The sequence below is a fragment of the Suillus fuscotomentosus genome (assembly GCF_016647785.1).
Source record: "Suillus fuscotomentosus strain FC203 chromosome Unknown F5891scaffold_16, whole genome shotgun sequence".
Taxonomy (NCBI): Eukaryota; Fungi; Basidiomycota; class Agaricomycetes; order Boletales; family Suillaceae; genus Suillus; species Suillus fuscotomentosus.
In genome coordinates, this window is record NW_024539528.1 from 532,218 (window position 1) to 553,678 (window position 21,461).

The following is a 21,461-nucleotide window of genomic DNA, read 5'->3' on the forward strand; positions in this document are numbered from 1 at the left end:
GCTCAAGTCACACAGCAATGGCCCCGAGATTTGGCAGTGTCTGTGGCATGTACATACCCACAATTTGATTGACAATTTACATTTCAATCTACAAAGCCATCTCCTCGAGAATACGCACGACGCTCACACGATCCGGCACCCGTTTAAACATCCCCCGCTAATCGAGGAACCATCCACCTTGTTTTCAACGTGTCCCCACGGCACCGCTTTCCACGACGTGTTCAACTACGTTTAAGACGTTTCACAGCCGGAACACCAATGCTATACCAGGCAACACACTCAATCCCGATCGCGTGGGGGATGAAGACAGGAACATGATGTGACCGTTCCTGCATACCGTTATATTGCCAATCTCGTTATTTATTTGACCGATCGTAAAGACAGAACTCAACTGTCAGTTCTTGAAGCCTGTATCATCGAACTTCACAGGTATGACTTCATCAGATCAGGAATTTTTTTTTCACATACCAAGCATTCCACGAAAACCAAGAATTTTTCGTTGGTAATGCCGTAGGTCCCAAACTTTCATTGCATCGGACTTCTGGAAACCGAACAATCCTACAAGATCAGTTATTCCCCCACCGCGTGGGTGGCTAGGTTGAATGGGGCTATGCGCACTTATGAATGAATCGGAAAGTATCATCATGCCCGCATACCCAAAGTCTAATTCAGTAGATTTGGTTAGCGCGTCAGTTCGCCCAAGGCACCCACAGACAACCACCTCATGTTGGTTTCCAAGCAAATGGATCATAGTTCCCATATAATATTCCATATTCCAAATGCCAGCGCAACTTTTGGAGATATCATTCCTCAATCTGTCCATCAGACAACTTGAAACGACCAGCGACAAACTTGGCACCGCACTACCACTAGTGGCATGTATCATCAAACTTGCCTCTCTACACAGCCGGGTGAAATTTAGACCCGCAGCGCAGGTTACCCAGGAGGAATGACACATGTAAACATACTACTTATCGAAACAGAAGGCAAAACAAGGTTCCGGGGCGATCGGTCATCATGCCATCAAGCCTTCTCAGGCCTTGAAAGGCACTTTGCACCGGCTATAATGCGTTAAACGCGAGGTCTTCCCAGACTTCCTCTTCAACCCCGTTCAAACATCCTAGAATAACTTGATTGTACCACCGGCATTGTACTATGAGCGATAGATAATAGCCAAGGGGGATGTGACTTGGGCGGCATGATGTAAAAGGGCATGCTGCACCGATAACGAAAAATATTGCGTACATCTTACAAATGTTCTCGATCCCCAACTATCGCATGACGCCCTCCACTATCCTGATCCTCCTACACCACCTTTCTTCGGCATCTCAGCATACCACTCTGGAATCTCATTCGCCTTGGGAATTGCTCGCTTGCGAAGTTCTTTGATCTCCCTTTCTTCTTCCGCATCTCGTTGTCTTCGGCGCTCCTCTTTTGCTCGTTGAATCTCCTCTTCCTTTATTCGCACCATTCGGTCAAATTTCTCCCTCTCTCTGGCGCGAATTTCGGTGCTAAGGGCTATCGGTGCTGCGGGTACTATCGGGACGATGTGTTCCTTACGCCATGCAAGTGATGCTTGGTGGGCCTCGTGTAGTACCTTGAAATCGGGCACAGGATGCCTTTGTCGGTGTCCCTTCTCCATATAACCTTGCTCGCTAGCCGCAAGCTTCTCAAACTCAACTTTACGGGCTTCAATGCGCGCGTCCAGATGGAACGTAAACGCAATAGGCTTTGTGATGTTGGCAGGTGGCAACGACATGCTCTGTGCGTCCGAATATCACAGCCAACAATCAGCCATGCAAAAATAATATCGTATGAGCGCACATAAGATAGGGATTCCGTTAATTAATCACGTACCGCTTTCTCAAGAGGTGACACACGGCCAGGTCTAGATGGACCCAACTGCTCGAGCCCCGTAACTGCCGCATCTTTCTTACTAACCGCATGTCCCGCATCAAAGTGGACCCGGGAACTACCCGACGTTCGGCATTGTGACACGACCGCGCGACTAGAGACTCCCTCCTGTCCCTGAATATTTTTGTCTTGTTCCTTGCAGATCGTCTGGTTGCGCAGGGACGATGATGCAATCGATGTGGACCGCACCTGGCGCTGGAAGTTCTGTCTGGGTTTATACTTGGTTCGCGCGCTTGGAAAATTTGATGTCGGACACCGCGAATTCCGACTGATAAGCATTGCGCTGGCATGTGGATGGTTCTTCTGAATAGATGGCCGAAGAACTTGGCTAGATGACCTTGCCGAGATAGTCAGGCCACCCTTGGCCTCGGCGCTTGATGCCAACGGTTTCGTCTTGCACTTCTTGCTGCCACTTGGCTGTTGGGAAGTGGAATGTTCCTCAGTGGCCGGGCGCTTCCTCGCCGGTCTCATGGGCGATAGCTCCCGCCTTCCCGTGGATAAATGACCGGGGGAGGCATTAGCTCGTGAGTGATACTTCTGTGGTGAAATTTCTGAAAGCCTCAATAAGTAATCGCTACGACTTGAAGCGTCCGGTGAACATGGGGCATTCAGAATGTCGACCGCAGGTGAAGGTTGAGTTTCGATGTATTCTTCCGTTCTAGCAACACTAGTACCCGTACCCATGAAGGAATTTTCGGTCCTGGGATTATAGATGCTGGGGAATCCAAGTGATGGCATTTCCAAGAAAGGTGACCGGAGATCATGTCAAATTGAACCATAATTCCCGATTGCGATCACAGTTATATAGAAGGAGAGAAAGAAGGAGAGAAGAGCACGCGCGAGGTACAGCTCATCAGTTCCGGTGCAAATGCAGTGAAATGTGCATCAGCAGACATACCTAATCGATGACATTAATTTTTGACTGTAAGACACGAAGCGTTCAGCCACCCTTCCGGTCACGCCTTGGCTGGCGTTTGAGACCATGTGATTATCACCACTCATACCTGCGGGTGGAACTTGGAATTCGGCGTCTATGGCCACGTTTTCTGACTCAGACATCTCCATAGAAGACGACTGCACAGTCGGTTCGACGATCGAAGTTGGACCAAGTTTGTCAGCGGTAGACATAGGGATCCTGCTGTGCGTTGCTAGCTTCGTGTTACGGCCGCCTTCTACCGCCTACCACAGGATGATGAGCTCATACTGGTTGCGAATGGGAGTTAGCTTACAGAATTGATAGTTGTCCTCGGCTTTAACTTTGAATTTGGTGCTGCCGTAACATTTAGCACAGGAAAAACAGAAGATCGTGCGACCGCTAGCGGCTGCACGTGCATTGAGATATTATAATCATCATTGAGGGTCCCCACTTCTGCGCGTAAGGAGTCCAGGCGCTCCTCGGAAACGGCGGGCCCGTCTAGTACTATTTCCTTACGTCTAGATGGAGGGCGCGTCATTTTGTTCGCCTTGGCAGGGTTCTGACATCTGGACCGTACAGGTCTGTAGTCAATCTTCTGGGGTGCCGACAGACTTGGACTAGGTGATCTTGATAGCGATAAGGGTTGCGATGTGGCTTTCGGTGTAGCATTACCAAGCTTCAATTTTCCGCGGGCTGGAGTAGGAGCAATGGTGGCGAAACTAGCACCGCCAGCTCCGCGCAAGAAATCAAGATCACTGCTGTCATCTGCAAGCAGAAACTCCGCGGATGATGAATCGGCGGGGATCTGGAAAGAGACAGATGTATCCAAGAGATCTGGTACGTGTCTTATTCTTTGGTCTGTATTGGCTGTTGGCGACATGGTGTGTGCAGACTTGGGGAGTGTTCAACAATTCCAACTTGCTACGTCGGAGAGAAGGAGAGGGCGTGTGAATTATTTCTGACGCGTCAACAACACGTGCACTTGATTTGACGCGACTGTGACAGCCACAATAACAGCGAGAGTGACAGACCGTCACGGATATACCTAATTGGTGTCAATTGCAAACGCTCCTGCAGGTTTGCTTCAATCAAGCAAAATCTCCCGCATCAATACTATTTGGGGTATACATATAACGGCCTCCAGGCCTGCTCTGACATTCCAGCCCATCCTAGTGAATTTCTTATCAAACAAGTAAAACTTTCCAACAACCGTTTTGTCCTCACCGTGACACCCTCATTTTTCTTTTTTCAGCCTTGAAGATACACAGCTCTCACATTATTATGACGCCATCTAACCTATATCTAACAAGCACTGCCCGTCCCCGGAAGGATCATACTCTTGCTTTCATAGCCATTCAAAACCGTCTCAGGTCTTAGCATACGTCAAGCGCTCCAAATCTGTAACTCAATCTTTTTTACATTACCACGATGGTTTCCCACTCCACGAACACGTCGAGAATTCCCAACTGGCCTAACCAACTTCTGGCAGTGTTTGACATTCTTTGATTTCTAGACGTTGTCTTGGCGTTCATCCAGTGAGTAACCACAACTTCACGCCAACGTTTACATCTCACCTTGAATCTGCCTTTCCCCGAGCCCTTATACTGTCGAGATTAGATGCTGAATCAATATCATATCCTAACGTCCATTTGTGCACATTTCCCACCTTTCCCCGCACCGTGCCACGACATTCCCACATTTCAACCATATGTCTGCTGAGCGATGAGTATTCACGCCCTCGATAAGTGTTTCCCGACTTTGCCGTTCCATCACCTCTTCGAGACTTCTGTTTCTAAAATGCGATATCACCGCGTCGTGGTTCGCACGCGCCAGCAACTTCTTTCACCTTCCTTTCTCTACGAACGTATCTTACCCCGCAATACAATTCAAATGCCTACCATCCTGTCACCTCTTCGGGTAAAATGCTCGCGGGTCAATCTTGGTCCGCCGACGTCGCTGACTGAATACAATGACGATCACTAGGCTATCTTCTTGCCGGAACCGTACTTCTTTCCAAGTGTGTGGTGCATTTGTCAAGGCTTTATCCTCCTTTATAACTTCGCTTGGCTTTCACCGGTACCCTCGCACGTCCCCTTCTATCTGTGGATAATGTGACTCAAAGGAGAATCGGTGAAGGAGTTTGACGCTGGCAGGTTGTACATCGTATGGTCACTTGCTCCATCCAGGCACCGAGAATGAAATTTGACCCCAGTCATGAGCTTGCTCTCGATTCAAAAATAGTTCGATATTCCCCTGATTGAGTCCAAGTGGTGTCAACACTCAGAATCGTCTGAATTCAACGTGCGAGTCCGTCGTGAGTTTGAACGGCTCGTCCTCGGTCCGCTAGTCAGTAAATTAACCCCGTGGGTTAGCAACCGAACTTTAAGAAACATAGCAAACTTAGGGGAAACTAAACGCAGGGTCGAGTGCCATAGACAGCCAAGAGCTTGTAGGATAAGGCTACCGTGTGCATTCTGTCTAGTTCTTGTCTCTGCATTTGACACAGCCAATTTGAGCTTCCGGCAGGTGACAGATCTGACTATACTGCCTCGTCAAAGAAGGCTCGACCAATATTATATATAGCACTTGTATAATCAAATACCCAAACCTTCCCGTGTACACCGCGTTTGTTTACATGCGATCAAGAGGGTGTCTGTCTGCTTCGCTGATGTGAATATCCAGCTGGTACTTCCCGATCTCAATTCTTTCTTCTGGCGATAATCCATCGGGCAACTCGTCCCGCACAAGTTCGGAGAGTGCATCTGAGAGCTTCTTTGCGAGAATAGGGAGGTACCCACGCTCGGTGTTTGTATGTCCACCTTGATATCATACGTTCAGTGACGAGACTTCCGTCACGCGCAAGTCAACTCACATAGCATGACGTACCGACCCCTTGCGACTGCTCCAAGGACCTCATGCTGCAATCATCGTTAGGAACGTAAGAACGGAAGAGGAATCTAACCATACATGTTGCATTTCTCCCGTGAAATACACATCGGCGTCAACTCCTGAAAGTAACGATCCCCCGGCACCAGCACAAATTGCGACCGATTTAATTGATTTTTGAACAAGCGGCCGTCCTACGTCAACTGTACGTTCATTATGATCAGACATTAGTGACAGGCACAGGAGATGCGCGGTAGACCTTGTGACAAAAGAAGATGCTTCTTTACTCTCTGGACAAGTTCCTCGATAGGAATCGGTTCATCAAGCGTCACGATCCGGCCGGCACCACCTGCTTCTCCCTTGACTTCTCCCAGGATGTCGACTTTTCCAGTAGCCTTTTGGGGACCCATAACGCCTTCTGCAAGCCAGTCGTTAATACCGCCCCAAGTCGCATCGAGGCTTGAGTGAGGGCAGAAGACTGACGTCCCTGCAGCAGAGAGCTTGAGCAGTGATGCTTGCAGTGGGTTTGCTAATGTGAGAGAAGTAATGGGTTGAAAGAGGGGTGGGTGGTAGGTTATCACCAGCGCTGTAGGCACTTTTAATGTCTCCTCGAGGACAGCAGTGGTCAAACTAGAGGACCCTTGTCACTACAGATTGCATGTTGATTGCGAAGCAATCCTTGTTGATGTGTTCCACTTACTCGATCGTCAACACTACGCGCTTTGCGTCGGACCTTGGGACGGGAGATTCTGTGACATTAGATGAGTGATACCGAGCTTTGATGCATCATGATGGTGTATTTACCTATGATGAGGCCTACCTGCCAATCAGATGTTTCAGATCACCGTATCAGACGACGTTGCTGGTGAATGGTACAAACTTTATCCCATGATTCAGCAAGCCGGAGCGGTGCAATTCGTTCCAACGCCTTGCACACGCTTTTCACTACGATAGACATTCTTGCAGAGTGTGATACCCACACTAGGTTATTTAAAGACCAGTCTTGAACGCAAGCAAATCAGAGTATTGCGGTTGGTTATGTGATCCCCGTCTCCCACAATTATTAGCGGGAGCTTTGCATGCGTGCGAACTTCTTCTACCGTGCGAACTTATTAGTTCAGCTGGAATCCTTTGCTTTCACTTCCCATCTACACATGCTGCTCATCCCTCCGCGCCTCTCTTTAGTCTGTCTTTCGTTCTTTTTTGCTATTTAAACGAGTCCTCCTTGCATGGGGTGTTGTGTTTGGTATGTTTGATGTCTTGTTTGAAAGTCAGTCTCAAATCTGTCGCATTGTCCATTACAGGCTGGCTCACCATTCTACAGGCCGTATCTGTGGTAAAGCTTCCGTTCCGCACTCCCCGGGCGCCTGTCGAACACTTCTGTCCTCCTGACCTTGTTCCTCGCGATATCACTGCTTGTCTTGTCTACCACGATGCTCTTTCCAATATCACACCTGTCACTTTGAAACTTACAAATCATGGTCAAACCTATCTTTATTCAAGCTGGCTATAGCTATGTCATATTCGATGTTGGATCAGTATCTGGTGTGGCTCTACTATGGCGACAGCCATCACCTCTGCTGTGCTCTACCAGTATGTTGGCGCTCGGGTCCAAAGCCATGCGTGGACTCAAGGCCAACAGATCTTACATACTTTTCTAGGGCATGCTCCGAATTCGGCTATGTCAGTCGCTTCTCTGGACATTCTAAATCGCTCTCAGTGTTTTACTGTGTGTGCGCTGCTTATTTCCTCTGTTGCGTGCACATTTTGTGAATATCATCTGGACTGGTATTGGAAAAACGTTGTGCCGTCCTCCACCTGTGCCTTATGCGGTCCAATGTTCTCCCGATTCCATGGACGTCACTGTTGACTGCATAGCTCAGCAACAGTTTCCCGAGCTTTCTGTTGATACCCTGTTAGAGTCCATCCATAGGCCGTCGAGTGACCAATCCCCCGTTAAATAATTGCTCCCGTACTAAGGGGTGCAAGGTTGTCCGCATTCGTGCATGTGCTTCGTGTCTGCTATGCATATTTTGAGTGCTTGCCCTAGGCCTCCAACTTATCTGGCTCGGATTATGTTCTCGATATTCTTGAGTTTGAGTGGCTGAGGGAACATAAAATGGTGCAGAGCTGTGTATCAATACAATAGCGCACTAGCGGTCAAATAAATGCACGAAGTCACGGTAATTGGTTGAAAATATAGCACAGTGGCCTGCACACATAGCAACCTATACAGCATGCCAAGGGGATTTGCGTCAAAAGTTCGTACGGCGATCAATACAAGTCCCAGCTATAGCAAATAGCAGAGATCGGCCGACTTGAGATTGGGAGTCAGGGGATTGGTGCGTGTGGATATGATAAACGGCAACTTTCTGACTACCGGGGTTTGAAGTTGTTATTACTGCCTGTCACCTGAGGACACGCGGATTGCCGGAAGATGGATATGTTCTCTCAAATCTACAGAGCTGTATCATCTAGACTTCCCTCCATTTCTAGCTCTGTTCATACATCAAGGGAATCCAGAATGAATCCGAAGGAAATCCAAGAATTTGTTGAAGTAATCAACGCTGCTGGCCTCCAGATCAATGCCACCTTTCACTGATGTCATACCTTCACAGAACGGCCTCAAAGACAACGGCCTCGTTGTCTTCATCCGGACTTCGCCGCCTTGCTACTACTGCCAGCAAGCTCTCCGCTTCCTGAGAGAAAATCCAGATCTCAATGGTAAATCAATCGAGTAGGTGACACCCTTGATCGGAATGCCCGCCATCTTGACAAGTACGCACAGCCTTAGTGAAACCGGCGAGCAGCAGGCTATTATCAGCTACCTTGGCGGCCTCCCAGGTTCTTCAGCCACGTTCCCTCGGGTTTTTGCTAGTGAGTTACGAATCATTCAACTTGTCGGTGATGCTGATGTCGTGATCTTGCAAAAGACAAGAAGTTGATTGGTGGTATGGTTATATTTTTGGTTTGTATTGCGTGAAAGCTGATTTCATATAATTTTTCTTCCAGGCTATTCCGATTTGGAGGGCTTGGGCGCATCTGGTGTAAAGGACATTATCCAGAAGGTGTAAAGTTTTCATGAGAAGCGTGGGTCAATACCATGACAGTTCCGACTCGGAGCGATTGGTTCAGTGATGTCGTACAAGTTGAATCATTCGATAGAATTTTCAGACAAGAGCAATGTATCTTGAGGATTGACATATCATGTACGAGATTCATATTAATATTGCGAACCACGAGGAATACTACGATCTCCTCGGTAATGAGTGACCTTGGACCCTACCAGTCTGACCCAACACAAACACATGACAGTCAATACGCTAGTAGTCATCCAGGGTCTTATATTGCACATGGAATACCAACTTGGGCAGATGCTGATAAACATTTACTAAAGATTTGTTGCGAGCCTCGGAATCGCATTTGCATCATCAGTCCATTATTCAGACAACAGAGTAATTGAATCGTAAATTAGAATTCCGTCAAGTGTCGCTCGCTAAGATCAATTCGGTTAATTTGCTGGTCACCATCTCCAATGGGTTAAACTCGCGCCTGCCTTGGTCGATACACCGCGGGCCAAAAGAAAATCACTTACGTTCTCGAGGAACGCCCTGGTGTATCATCCCGATGCGGGTTATCTATGTCGTATTCAGATATGAGTGGCTAGCGTAGACCCTTATGACGGCAGCCCTAGCGTTGCACGCTGCAAGGAAAGTTGGGGGGGACAGGGTTGATTTTAATCAGCACGATAGACTCAAACGAGATCAAAGAAATATTTTTACCAGCTGAATAATACTCGCGCGTTCTGTCGGCGGCAGCATGTTGATTTGGTCTGGTGTCATAGCTATGACGCGCATTATCATGGCCTGTTTTTTTTTGGCCCGTCAAAATATGCAATACGGTAAAATTGGGTTTCTCGCACCTTTTGTTCCTCGGGAATCGATGCCAGGGCATCTGGAATCATGCCACCACCTATGGGGGTTTGTTGCGGCGCGCTATATCCTCCTTGTGCACCATATTGGGAGGATGCCCCATAACCGAAATTTTGCTGTGGAGCCTGCCCGTGTCCATTGGGATAATGAGGAGGGGTAGGTGTATGTGATGGCACGTGCGGCGGCGTTTGTGACTGTGGCGTTGGTGTACGGTACTGCTGGAGGTGGGGTGGGATTGCAGAAGCAGGCTGGATGGCAGGCGCCGTCGATGGACCTGCATTCTGTTGTTGCTGTTGCTGGATCGATGCCGAATAGGCCGTGAGTGTTTTCTGGAATCGTTGGTTCATCAATCTGATGGTTTCCAGGTGGTAAGGGCGAGTACAGCATACCTGCAGGACTTGGACGTCTACAGCATTCATTTTCACCATCAGACCGATGAGGGCATACGCGATCTGTGGCGTGGACGCGAGGATAGCGCGTGCTTGCTCTGGAGTTGTTTTCTGGAAGTCGCGTTATGAGTTGATGCGGTGTAGTAGTTGTTAGCACTGACCTTGAGCGTTAGAAGCAGCTCGGTGAGCTGCTCTTCTTGCCCAGACATCGTGTTCTAGGGGGCGCGATACAGCGGCAGTTAATGCAACTGATAGTAGGTCAAATCACTTGGTAACAACTTGAAGTTGTGGCTTCTCTGATGACTAATAAGCGCTCGAACTTTTGCAACTGCCAGCTGGCTGGCAGCCTGGCACGGGTTGACAGATTCACCACTGCCACTAGACTAACTACCAGTACTTACTGTAGTTTCGACATTTCACACTTTAGCTTCAGTTCTCAAACGGTGGACTGCTTTTATGATTTCATCTTCATGGCCAACTTCTCATCGGACATCTTGCGCAAATTTGCTAGATTCGTTGCACTCTTGTTGAAATCTTCACTTCGTCGAGCATGCTATACGTTGCGAATTTTCTATGCCCTACTCCGTAGGCTAGGACACATGTGTATTCGCCTCGGCCATGACACCTCCTCAACTAGAAGACTTCAAGAAGAGTTGCGCCCTGCAATATGTTCGAGCGGCTTACCTACGATCCATACACTCTCGACAGATGTCAACCAGCCTGGTGACCGACCACATAGTACGCTCGCAGCACCAGTGGACATTGCATCTCCGCAGCATCCATTGTACCTGACGCCACCTCCGCACCCCAATTCCAGAGACGACTTCAGCATAGGGACTGTAGATGATATTCCAGTGTCAAATGCCAGCTTTGACAGTGGACTACCTCAAATCGTTCTAGAAATGAACACAACAGACGAACCACAATTTGTCTTCTCGGGGCATGCCGCTGCGCTATCCGAGCGCATCATCAAACTAGTACCAATCATACCGACCGACATCAAACGCTATGATAGAAACATCAAAATGTAAGACGGTCACTCATTCTTAGAGCGATGTTGACGTAGCGACACTGCCACGGAAGGAAATGGACTGAACCGAATTGCTTCGTCATCACTCCGAAAGACAACAAGTATGTGGAGTATGTACACGTTTACCAACAGTTTCTGTATCCCATAATACATGTATCTAGGGAGGTGCAATGCGGGTGGCGCGACTTTGTGCATCCGGAAGGTCCCAGAGTTTATTATCACCACGAGACAGTTAGCACGTGTCCCTAGATTGATTTTCCAAAATGCTCATATACTTTATAGAGAGTTTTCACGGATGCAGACATGCGCCTAGGCAAGATGGATTCGAAGAGGCTCCTGGGGATGGCTAAAGCCCTCAAGGATTATGCAAAGAGTCAATCAGACGTACAGGCCAGGATCGGTGATGGAACAGAATTGGTGCTCGAGCTTAACACCGAAAAAGGTCGTACTAACATCATCAAGTCTTGTGGCTACTATTTTGTCGATCACGTGAAGAGGGTGATATTTTGGGCGCATTCATATACTTGCGAACCACATGGTGAGATTCTGTTCAACGTCAAGGCAGCCAAGAGACTCAGTCATATAAGTGGGTGGTTCACTACTTTTTGGATGACCCATAAACACCTGCTTTTAGAGTATTCATTGGAATCGCAATACTGGCCAGTACTCTCCAAGGGATCGGTACGCTCCGTGAACAAATATTTTCGATCAATTTTACTGACTCGCACGCAATAGCGTGTTGGCGACGCTGACAGTCTTCTAGGTATCATTGCGAGCTTTATCCTCACAATCGATACCTTCCGAGACAAATCTTTGAAGAGCTGAGGGAAATCATTGTTCATGCAAACGCAGGCAGGCTATGTGATTACAACTTGATGAAGAACAGAATCTTACAATCATCATAGAAACCATCACCTCGGATACATCACTGGCCCCTTTTGATGGCAATGAACTAGCGAAGATGCTGGATCTAATGGACCGTATTGAGGGTTAGACTTACTCCGTATGTTTTCGACCCAAACTAAATGCTGAACCAGGCAGCATCGATAAAATGCATGCTTATTCTGTGTGTGTTGTAGGCGAGTTTTTCTTCCATGAATGACAGCAGTATATTGATCTACTCTTTACAGCTCGGTTCATGAGATTGTTCAGTACGGATGTATCCTTCGATTCACGAAAAATACTGACAAAGCCCAGCCAAAGTCAAATTCACAAACTTCTGTGGACAACCTGGCGTGCGCGTTGACGCCGACAGGTCCATCTATTACAAAGAGGGCCACGAACGCGAAACACTCATCTTCAGGCTCCTCAATCTAATACTCTGGTATGGGCCACGTAAACACTATAAGCGTGTACAGAGAGTATGGGTGGACGAGATCATCAATGCCCCACGCTGGAAAGACTTTATCAACCAACTAGATAACGAGTGGCTGGGGTTCACGATCTATGTAAGTGCTTGATACATATTGAGTGCAATTGAAGACTTAGCGTCGCTGGAGTCCACTGTTATGTTGGCTGTTGATGTCAGTTTCCTTGCGGTGCCTGGCATCATCGATTCCTCCTTACAGATATCGCCAGCTATCGCGGTATACATGTCATCTCTTTGTTCTGTGGGTTCGCTTGTGCTTGCTGTGCTACTTGTCGATCAAAGCAAAGACTATCAGACTGCCGAGGACGGGGTATGCAATCTTTTTTTAATTCAACGAGCCTCCCTGATCACACATGCAGGCTTTATACATGTCCCTGATGACCAACGGAATTCCTGGAATTGAAAACTTGGCATTGATGCATAGCTTGCCGTATGCACTCCTTGTATGGGCGTATGTCCTAATTTCCCCGCGTATCAATCCCAGAGTTCTGACCTTGTATCTCGTCAGGATGGTATTCTTCGGCCTCGCATTGTCTATCTTCATTTTCGATACCAATGACGTTGTAACGCTCGCGACGATGACCCCCGGATGGATAATAGTCTTGATATTCACGTTATGGCCTACGATATTCACGCTGTGGCCTACGATGAACACTGCTGTCGGATGGCTACCGAATTTTGCGAGATCCTTGCCTCGTCAGCCAGAGCGCGTCGTCCAATACCTGCGTGGTTCAAGACACCCAGAATTGGACCAGATACTTATTGGCAGAAACAGCGATCGAGTTGCGTAACGATGTATTGTGCCACTATGCTTCCTTACTCTTGCACTGCCGATGCTATTCTATATCTGTGGTTTGGTTGGTAGGCTTACAGGATAAGTCGAGAGTATATACTAGTATACACCCTCCGAATTCTATCGTGCAGCCACATGGTTTCTCCGATCTTATTACATCGGGTCTCAACGATGAAACCTGGTGGGACTTCGTGGAGTCAGGAGATCATGAGAAATAGTTCTCGTTTCAAATTTCGCTTACAGCTATTCCATAAGCACTAACGTGAAACACCATACTTCATCAGCTATTATTTATGTAAACTCAATCTAAACGGGTTGGCCACTGGGCTGTTTTTGAAACTCTCACTCTCACCAGCGGCATCTTTATGGACAACAGGACGTACTACAAAGCAGACAGTGGGTCTTCAGTACATCTTGGTAAACCCCACGATTCCAAATATGATATACAGTCATCGAAGCCTTGATCCCGAAGAAAGATTCCACCAAATCATCTGTATATTATGCCAAAATCCTTGTAGAAGGGCATCCACCGCTGAAGACCAATGAAGTGGCTAGAGAACTTGATGGCAAGGCTGTATGGAACAAACACTTCATGTTGTGAGTGTTCAGTAGTTCATACATGAAGAGAAACGTTGTCAACGTGCTATGTACGCCGTTAGACCCATAGATATGGAAACGCAACTTGAGATCAAGAGCAAACACAATTCAATTTTCAAACCTGGCTCCCGTTCTCTCGCCAAAGTCGGATTAGATGTGGCCACAATACTTAGGCAACCTGCTGTCGCAGTGTGTAAGTGATCTTTTTTTACATCGACAGCGTCGTGACGTCAACACAACGTTCCCTGCACATATCATTAGCACAGGAAATTCGGCTGAATTTCCCTTCGGACGACGTACTACACTATGACGCCTCACAACGAGGCTACATCTTAGTCCGTCTATACAGACCTGAAGAGCCTATATCAGAGCCTATATCAGTGGGGAAATCGTTTTCTGTACTCCTTTCGCAGCTAGATGCGTTTATTAAGATTGTGGGCGTAGCATCGCAGGTCAGTGGCTTTAGGCTCACTCATGACAAGCTAATATTTGAAAAATGCAGATACATCCATTTGTGAATTTGGCATGGCAGGTTGTATCATCACTTTACACGGTGAGCATTAACACACGAGACTCTTGAGTTTCTGATGAATGGTATAGATTGCCAGAGACCAACTGGACCGGGACAAAAGCATCGGAGAGCTGACGGAGATGATGGAGGACGTGTATACCTTTGTTGATGATATAAAAAGTTTTCCGAGTAGACTGGCATCTCAGGAAGAGACTATCAAGAAGATCATGTCCCAAACCATAGAATGTATGCTATTCATTCAGGAATACTCTGGCCATGGATTTTGTGGTGCGTGTGTTTTATCTTAAACCTGTCTCTTATTCTCATTCAGAATTTCAGGACGTGCGCTCAATCAACAATGGGCAGGCGAGCAAATTCGACGCTTTACGCGAACATTCACGATGCTGAAGGCATCTCTCAAAACTGGAGTCTGGGTCCAGATCGCTCTCACTGCACACCGCATGTACGAAGATGTGCAGTCGATAGGTCTGTATGCATGTTACATTCTCAGAGCTTCAAGCGCTCATCGGTATCTAGCTCAAACACAAACTCTTGCCAAGCTTCATCCGGTAGATATGGATGACCCATCCCGACCGACATGCTTGCCTCAAACTCGTAGCGACTTGCTCTTCAGTGTATTGTCTTGGGCAATGAATCCTTCCAGCAATCAGAATGTGCTTTGGCTCCACGGCCCTGCTGGCTCTGGAAAGAGCACCGTTGCTACAACGATTGCCAACATTACACGAGATCTGGGTCGGCTCGGCGCGTTTGTATTTTTCGACCGCCGCATGGCCGCAAGGAATGATCCAGCAGCCGTTGTACGAACTCTTGCCTTCCAGCTTGGCGAATTTGACCCTCGACTGGGAGCGTCCATCTCGACTGTGATAAAAGGCACTCCAAGCATCAGACAATCACCCCTACGACAGCAGTTTCACAAACTACTGGTGCAACCGCTGTCCGAATCCGAATTGGCAGTTTGGAGCCAAGAAGGTCCTGTGATCGTTGTTATCGATGCATTGGATGAGTGCGGACACGTCGGGAACCGGGAAGACCTTCTCAGTATCCTAGCGCTGGAGAGCGTGAAATTACCGCCGACGTTCCGCATCGTTGTTACAAGCCGGACAGAACTGGATATTCAGCAAGCATTGGAAGCACAGAAGAATATCTGTGGCACTCCAATCGACATCAACTCTCCTGCAAATGATAAGGATATCCACTTGTACCTATCCGATCGTCTGCAAAACATCCGTTCTAAAAACAAATATCTGTCACTCCCACAGGAATGGTCTGGGCATGACATAATTGATGCCCTGGCAGCCCGAGCGCACGGACTCTTTATATGGGCGTATACCGCCTGTCGCTACGTGGAAAATGGTCAATATCCAGAAGACAGGTTAGCGGACCTACTTCGTATTGATGTTTGCTCGAACGCCGAGTCATCCCTTGACCTTATGTACACCACCGCCCTAGAATCCGCTGGGAGATGGGAAGATCCAGCGTTTTCTGCCGACTTCCGCGACATTCTCGGCGTTGTGATAGCTGCCAAAAATCCTTTGACGGCGTTGACCATCGACCGTCTTAATGAGGTTGCTTCAGTCTCAAGAACGCGACCAAGTCTTCATACTATTCAGCATCTTGGTTGTGTTTTCCGAGGATCGACCAACGAGCCGATTCATGTTATTCATCCCTCGTTCGAGGATTTTCTAACAGATCGAGCTCGCTGCAAAAGGGATGAGTGGTTCATTGATGTATATCTATCCCATCAGAGACTTGCCCTCCAGTGCATTAGCTCCCTTCGCGCAAATTTGAAACGAAATATGTGCGACTTGACCCTCACGAGGAGTGGGGTCGTCGATGTTAGGATCCTACCAGAGGATGTTACCTACTCATGTATCTTCTGGATCGATCACGTCTGCGAGTTAGAGGGCACCGAGGAATCGCTCTCTATTGTGGTATATGATCTTCTCGTGAAGCATCTGCTTCACTGGATCCAGACAATGAGTTTGTTGAAGAAGGCTAGACATACGATTAAGTTACTCATGCGACTAGAAGATTGGAGCCGGGTGAGTTAAAGTTCCATCCTATTTTTCTCATTGCTGAAAGCAAGCCTACAGTCAATTCAAGGTCGCCATCAAGAACTTTGCGACCTTCTAGCAGATGCAGTGCGCTTTTGCCAAGCCTTCACCGCCGTCATTGAACAGCACCCACTTCTCGTATACAGCAGTGCATTGCCGTTTTCTCCAACCAACTCTGTCCTATATCAGTTATTCAAGGATGAAATATCAATACCAGTCGTAGTTGGAGGCTTTCGTGATGAATGGTCGCCTTTGCTCATGGACATTCCCAGACCAGGTGGAGAAGTGACATCACTCTCACTATCGTCTGATGGGTCCCAGTTGATCTCGACGGTCGCCCGCGGGTGCCATGTGTGGGACGTTATATCGGGAGAGCTACTGACCCAAGGGCCGAAGGGTGATGTGGCGATGACGGTCTTCGCGCCTGGTGGTCAGTTAGCTGCGTCATGTTTATTCAGTGGTTCAATAGTCCTCTGGGACACCTTCTCTGGGCAAACGATAGGTCAGCCACTACAACGTGATCAGGGAGCGATATATGCTCTTGCATTCTCCCCTGATGGAACCCGTTTGATCTCAGGCGGACAAAATTGCACCATCATCATGTGGAATGTTCAGACAGCATCAATTATTCTGGACCTCCCGGCGACGCACACGAAAACGGTCCTATGTCTTGCATTCTCGCCCGATGGTATGCGCTACGCTTCGGGCTCGCGTGATGGTGCTATCCGAATTTGGGATGCAGCATCAGGGAGAATGGTATTAGGACCCCTTCACGGTCATTCTGGGAGCGTATACTCTGTAGTCTTTACTCCTGATAGCACGAGGATAGTATCGGGCACAGATGACAAACATGTCTGTGTATGGGATATTCGGTCTGAGGAGGCGTCCATGCCAATCAAGCTGCGCGGACATCGCAGCACCGTGTTCTCTGTCGCCGTCTCTCCTGACGGGCGACTCATCGCATCCGCATCAAAAGATACCACTGTACGCCTCTGGAGTCTGGAGACAGGGGAAGAGTTAAGCCACCTCGTTCGCCGGCACAAAATGCCTGTGCGTTGCGTAGCATTTGGGAAGCAGTACGGGCGTCTCCGTCTGGTAACAGGCGCGAAAGATGCTACCATCCGCATCTGGGATATCGAGTCAGTCGGAAGCATGGGTGTGACTCGGAAGCACAAAGGCCTCGTTTCGCACCTCGCATTCTCGCAAGATGGCCAGCGCATTGTTTCGGGGTCGCTTGATCGTACTGTGCGGGTCTGGGATCCCATAACAGGCCAATGTTTGCTGGGTCCACTGAACCTCGAGCAACCAGTCCATTCTGTTGCTCTACCCGCAGATAATGTTAGGATTTTGGCGGCAGACCGCGAGGGTGCCATCTTCGCATGGGATGCAACGACAGGAGTGCATTTAGTTGCAACGCCGGCCGACGATCCCAGCAATCATTCTATCGTCGGGCCATTGTCTCTGGAGCGAAAGTGGATAGTAGATTCAAAGACTGGTACGGCCCTTACGATGCTTCCAACGATGTCACCTGTGAGATCCCAGGCATCGTTCGGCAATTGTATGGTTCTTGGACTGGCAAACGGTGGAATAGTAATTGTACGTTTTCCTGATACCCCACAGCTTCTCTAGCACACATCAGGGAAGCGTACTTCACTACAGAATGCTACAGAGCGCTCTGTAGCATTCCGTAGCACAATCCAACCCGCTGATGTATACCCAGATACCTATGCTTGTACGTATATAACCATATGTGATAGTTATCTAGAAGCTCGTGATGTACTTACATCTACTTTCATATTGATGATCCGGATTTCATTGTTTTTCGTATCACCGCTTCAATTTAGTTGTGGAGCTGGACAAACAAAAGGGCCCCACTTATTACGATGCTTTGGTCGGGCGAAACACCCTTGAATGGCGCTCAGAGCTGCCTGTATATGGGTAAGTACCGCCACATCCACCAATGGCTGTCAAATTTCGTGTCTGCCCACATGCCGTGGCTGGTTTGCGCACAGTAAACAGTTGTTGTGATTGTGGCCTCGTACAACTTCGAAACTGTACAATACATCAAGAAATGTGCGATAGTCGCGAGCCAAAGATTGGAAGTAACGAACTCCTGAGTACTTCAGGGGTATTGTGCCCTTGTTCCGCCCGAATAGTATCGTAAAAGGTGGAACCCTATTGTTTGTGAAGCTTAAGTTCCACAAGGAAATAGATCTAGAAGCGGCAAGATGGGGAAGAAAAGGAATCTGGTCTAACGATATGAAAATAACTGTAAAGTTGAAAGGGCATCTACATTTACGCACGTCCTTCGTCATCTGATCTATTTGGTAGTTTCCGAAGAACGTTCCGCGGGACCCCATCATCCTGTAAGACAGTCTCCTGCACGATACGGTATCCACGCTTCTTGGGTAACCAGTAGAAGCAAACAAACCAATATATAATGCCAATTAGACCGACTGACACCGCTATAACGACGTGGGACTGCATGACAAACCATCAGTTACGCATACAAAAAGATAGCGGCAAACGTACCCAATATGGGAGATGTTCATAAGTTTCGGATCCTGCAGTCGGCGGGATCATGGGTAAAATAGCAAGAACGACATGGGATACGAAAAAGAATACAACAACGGACTTCCACGCTCGGAACGGAGGACACCACTCGTAAGATTTGAATGCGGGGGTGTACAGAAGGAGAAGACCACCCGATATCAGCAGATTAAACATCGTCACGGGGTATAATGAGACTAAATTGTGGTTAGGTAGGTCCAAGATCAAGTCATGAGATACGAACAATTTACGACAAAGAGATAGGCATCTCCAGGAGGGGCAGCAATCATGATGATCATGGAAACGAGCCATTGGGTGAAAAGCCCGGCAAGGGGTGCACTGAAAGGTTTGTTGCTGGCGAAGAAAGACGAGAATGGTAGGACACCCTCTCTACCTAACTCTTGGACAACTGTGCCATGGTAAGCGCATATCCTCGTGTGCAAGTGAAGTAAATAACCTCTGCCTTGCGAGAACAGGATGCTCATAAGGTTTCCTAGTACTGACAGTGCAATGACAGCACTCAGAATCTGGGTTTAAGCTACATGAGAAAATACGCTGACTAGCGTAGTTGCCATTACTTACCCGTTCTGTAGCAGGACCGAAGATGTTCCTGAAAAATAGGGCTCTGGAAGAGTTTACATCAGCGTGAATGTATGTTTTCGTGATAAATGAGCCATACGCCGCCATGGTGCCACCTTCCAATATGTCTTGCTTGGATACAACAGCAAAGTACGCAACGTTCACAGACAAAAACGCGACCGCGACAAGGATCAAGGCAAGGGGTGCAGCGCGCCTGATGGTACGGACAGGATCTTGCACTTCAGATAAGGCATAGTTGGCATTAGAGTATCCGCTGTAAGCCCTGTGAAGAAGTTAGCAACCGGCCCGCGGGTGCACGACCAGATGAAACCTACCAGATAACATTATACATTCCAGTGATGAATGCATTCAAGCTAATGCCACTTCCCTCCCAAAAAGACGACCACGTGAAATTGTCTGGAACATCATATTCACCACGTACGGCGAATCCAGGGACACCGACGAGGCTGAAGAGCCCAGCAACAGCGATAATGAGTAATACAAATAATTTGAAGAAACCCAGTGCATCCTGTAGTTTCAGCCCATAGTCCAAGAATGCACCGTGTACGATGAGACAGAATGTCGAGCACAGAAAGCCGACTACTCGAACGTTAACAGTGGTAGGCTGGATTGCGAGGGCATTTAAGGTGTCTAGGGGGACCAGTTAGGAGTCGTCTAGTAACAGAAGGAGTGAAATTTACATTCCCCGAAAACAACGCTGTTTACCGCTAACCAACCCTTACCGATGATGATAATGATCAATGCATTCGCGGGACGGATAAGGACTTACTATGAGTAATCCGTATATCGCGTAGAAGCAAGTAGCCAAGAACCTTGGTCGGCGATAGATGAATTCCATGTAGGTCTTCTCCCCACCACTCTTCGGCAGTCCCTAGAACACGGCGAAATGAGAAGGGATAGCAACTGACAATCCGAGTCCCTGACCGTTCCAAACTCTACAAAAACAGCAGTACCTGCGCATGCGACAAGTGTACCGAGTATCCACATAACGAAAGTCATTCCTACACTCCCTGATGACCGCAAGATAACGCTAGGCGCTGCAAAAGCGCTGGACATGAACATTAGCCCTCCCTCACGAAGGATGCTTTCATTGCGACGAACCCAGTTCCAATCACTCTGTTGAATATAAGCATTACTGCACTAGCGAGTCCTGAAGCACGTTGGGTCAGCTTCATACCCTGGCGACACAACTGACATCAATGCCTACCGATCTGCTTCTTTGCATCAGGCACATCGTCAAATGCGTCTGTATCACAGAAGAAACCGGAGATGTGAGTAAGATGATGTCCAATGTATGTGGTCCCGAGCACCTACTACGTGTAGTGTCGTCTTGCACAGACAAATACCCTTCCACCGAGATATCGTCGGTCGCCTTCCGCTGGACCTGCGCGGGTCGCAGGAGAGGCTCCGTCTCTGAAAGACCATCCATCAGGCGAGCCGATAGCTTGTATATCCTGTTGAATACGAGTCAAAGAAAGGTCTTTTGTTGCGAAATTGAGTGCCGAACTAGTTGGAGCTTCAAAAAGTTGCTTGACGTCTTGCGTGATCCCAGTAGCACTCGCCCTATTCGGAATCATGAATTAGTACATCATTTACATGATATATCACTGGCCAGCGCACGGTCCAGTGTCAAGATATAAATAAGTTCGATAACTACTAGTAGACAGAACTAGTACTTTGAGGGAGTTCTGCCGGGAGAACCATATTCTGCCAGTGGAACCAAGGAAAATTTGAATGGCACTTGAAGCGTGCTACACTGATGCTGAGACGTACACGTATTAGATAGCGGGTCCAAGTCCTTAGTAGTAGTCGTTGTGGTTCCGTCCGGACTGCCGCCGGCTCGTCAACACGTGGACAGTCCCTTCTAATACTTCCGTCCCATCTCCATGCATCGTTAAC

The 21,461-nt window shown here is 48.0% G+C and overlaps 7 protein-coding genes across 7 annotated transcripts; 3 read left to right on the top strand and 4 right to left on the bottom strand.

Moving 5' to 3' along the window:
- Positions 1-1,124: 1,124 nt before the first annotated feature.
- F5891DRAFT_146255 (uncharacterized protein) lies at positions 1,125-2,792 on the bottom strand. The gene is made up of 2 exons (XM_041370666.1): positions 1,858-2,792; positions 1,125-1,762 (listed from the first exon to the last, which is right to left on the bottom strand). Exons 1-2 carry the CDS (start codon positions 2,650-2,652, stop codon positions 1,292-1,294), a joined length of 1,266 nt encoding a protein of 421 aa, XP_041228235.1. The 5' UTR covers positions 2,653-2,792; the 3' UTR covers positions 1,125-1,291.
- A 2,454-nt stretch (positions 2,793-5,246) lies between these two features.
- Positions 5,247-6,923, bottom strand: F5891DRAFT_146639 (NGG1p interacting factor 3). The gene is made up of 7 exons (XM_041370669.1): positions 6,597-6,923; positions 6,521-6,536; positions 6,417-6,465; positions 5,976-6,346; positions 5,798-5,919; positions 5,703-5,748; positions 5,247-5,649 (listed from the first exon to the last, which is right to left on the bottom strand). The coding sequence occupies exons 1-7, from the start codon at positions 6,672-6,674 to the stop codon at positions 5,462-5,464; spliced, it is 870 nt and encodes a 289-aa protein (XP_041228236.1). The 5' UTR covers positions 6,675-6,923; the 3' UTR covers positions 5,247-5,461.
- A 947-nt stretch (positions 6,924-7,870) lies between these two features.
- On the top strand, positions 7,871-8,865 carry F5891DRAFT_146545 (uncharacterized protein). Its single transcript, XM_041370667.1, has 5 exons — positions 7,871-8,273; positions 8,335-8,453; positions 8,505-8,593; positions 8,650-8,667; positions 8,729-8,865. Exons 1-5 carry the CDS (start codon positions 8,154-8,156, stop codon positions 8,788-8,790), a joined length of 408 nt encoding a protein of 135 aa, XP_041228237.1. The 5' UTR covers positions 7,871-8,153; the 3' UTR covers positions 8,791-8,865.
- A 540-nt stretch (positions 8,866-9,405) lies between these two features.
- Positions 9,406-10,246, bottom strand: F5891DRAFT_1215164 (uncharacterized protein; the record flags this gene model as incomplete). The annotated part of the gene is made up of 4 exons (XM_041369297.1): positions 9,406-9,582; positions 9,639-9,977; positions 10,038-10,148; positions 10,199-10,246. 4 exons carry the CDS (start codon positions 10,244-10,246, stop codon positions 9,481-9,483), a joined length of 600 nt encoding a protein of 199 aa, XP_041228238.1. The 3' UTR covers positions 9,406-9,480.
- On the top strand, positions 10,199-13,478 carry F5891DRAFT_146612 (uncharacterized protein). Its single transcript, XM_041370668.1, has 13 exons — positions 10,199-11,064; positions 11,121-11,177; positions 11,229-11,298; positions 11,350-11,653; positions 11,702-11,726; positions 11,831-11,919; positions 11,973-12,056; positions 12,105-12,146; positions 12,198-12,218; positions 12,265-12,515; positions 12,567-12,746; positions 12,796-12,887; positions 12,945-13,478. The coding sequence occupies exons 1-13, from the start codon at positions 10,337-10,339 to the stop codon at positions 13,225-13,227; spliced, it is 2,226 nt and encodes a 741-aa protein (XP_041228239.1). The 5' UTR covers positions 10,199-10,336; the 3' UTR covers positions 13,228-13,478.
- A 13-nt stretch (positions 13,479-13,491) lies between these two features.
- Positions 13,492-18,096, top strand: F5891DRAFT_1022791 (uncharacterized protein). Its single transcript, XM_041361247.1, has 7 exons — positions 13,492-14,019; positions 14,088-14,278; positions 14,329-14,379; positions 14,427-14,625; positions 14,677-14,823; positions 14,875-16,400; positions 16,452-18,096. Exons 1-7 carry the CDS (start codon positions 13,875-13,877, stop codon positions 18,039-18,041), a joined length of 3,849 nt encoding a protein of 1,282 aa, XP_041228240.1. The 5' UTR covers positions 13,492-13,874; the 3' UTR covers positions 18,042-18,096.
- Positions 18,097-18,419: 323 nt separating this feature from the next.
- F5891DRAFT_1022795 (APC amino acid permease) lies at positions 18,420-21,384 on the bottom strand. The gene is made up of 13 exons (XM_041361248.1): positions 20,877-21,384; positions 20,770-20,808; positions 20,664-20,712; positions 20,487-20,610; positions 20,332-20,433; positions 20,243-20,279; positions 19,877-20,192; positions 19,642-19,824; positions 19,545-19,587; positions 19,420-19,489; positions 19,207-19,371; positions 18,945-19,159; positions 18,420-18,893 (listed from the first exon to the last, which is right to left on the bottom strand). Exons 1-13 carry the CDS (start codon positions 20,989-20,991, stop codon positions 18,708-18,710), a joined length of 1,644 nt encoding a protein of 547 aa, XP_041228241.1. The 5' UTR covers positions 20,992-21,384; the 3' UTR covers positions 18,420-18,707.
- Positions 21,385-21,461: the final 77 nt, after the last annotated feature.

Coding starts and splice junctions, on each gene's coding strand:
- F5891DRAFT_146255 (XM_041370666.1), bottom strand. CDS start 2,652: ATGCCATCACTTGGATTCCCCAGCATCTATAATCCCAGGACCGAAAAT. Junction 1,763..1,857: donor TGTCACCTCTTGAGAAAGCG/GTACGTGATTAA, acceptor TCGGACGCACAG/AGCATGTCGTTGCCACCTGC.
- F5891DRAFT_146639 (XM_041370669.1), bottom strand. CDS start 6,674: ATGTCTATCGTAGTGAAAAGCGTGTGCAAGGCGTTGGAACGAATTGCA. Junction 5,920..5,975: donor GCATCTTCTTTTGTCACAAG/GTCTACCGCGCA, acceptor ATGAACGTACAG/TTGACGTAGGACGGCCGCTT. Junction 5,749..5,797: donor TCACGGGAGAAATGCAACAT/GTATGGTTAGAT, acceptor CGATGATTGCAG/CATGAGGTCCTTGGAGCAGT.
- F5891DRAFT_146545 (XM_041370667.1), top strand. CDS start 8,154: ATGGATATGTTCTCTCAAATCTACAGAGCTGTATCATCTAGACTTCCC. Junction 8,274..8,334: donor AAATCCAAGAATTTGTTGAA/GTAATCAACGCT, acceptor ATACCTTCACAG/AACGGCCTCAAAGACAACGG. Junction 8,454..8,504: donor CTCAATGGTAAATCAATCGA/GTAGGTGACACC, acceptor AAGTACGCACAG/CCTTAGTGAAACCGGCGAGC.
- F5891DRAFT_146612 (XM_041370668.1), top strand. CDS start 10,337: ATGACTAATAAGCGCTCGAACTTTTGCAACTGCCAGCTGGCTGGCAGC. Junction 12,219..12,264: donor TCGGTTCATGAGATTGTTCA/GTACGGATGTAT, acceptor GACAAAGCCCAG/CCAAAGTCAAATTCACAAAC. Junction 12,747..12,795: donor ATCAGACTGCCGAGGACGGG/GTATGCAATCTT, acceptor TCACACATGCAG/GCTTTATACATGTCCCTGAT.
- F5891DRAFT_1022791 (XM_041361247.1), top strand. CDS start 13,875: ATGTACGCCGTTAGACCCATAGATATGGAAACGCAACTTGAGATCAAG. Junction 14,020..14,087: donor GCAACCTGCTGTCGCAGTGT/GTAAGTGATCTT, acceptor ACATATCATTAG/CACAGGAAATTCGGCTGAAT. Junction 14,824..14,874: donor CGAAGATGTGCAGTCGATAG/GTCTGTATGCAT, acceptor ATCGGTATCTAG/CTCAAACACAAACTCTTGCC.
- F5891DRAFT_1022795 (XM_041361248.1), bottom strand. CDS start 20,991: ATGGATGGTCTTTCAGAGACGGAGCCTCTCCTGCGACCCGCGCAGGTC. Junction 19,825..19,876: donor GGAATGTATAATGTTATCTG/GTAGGTTTCATC, acceptor ACTTCTTCACAG/GGCTTACAGCGGATACTCTA. Junction 19,490..19,544: donor TCGGTCCTGCTACAGAACGG/GTAAGTAATGGC, acceptor GCTTAAACCCAG/ATTCTGAGTGCTGTCATTGC.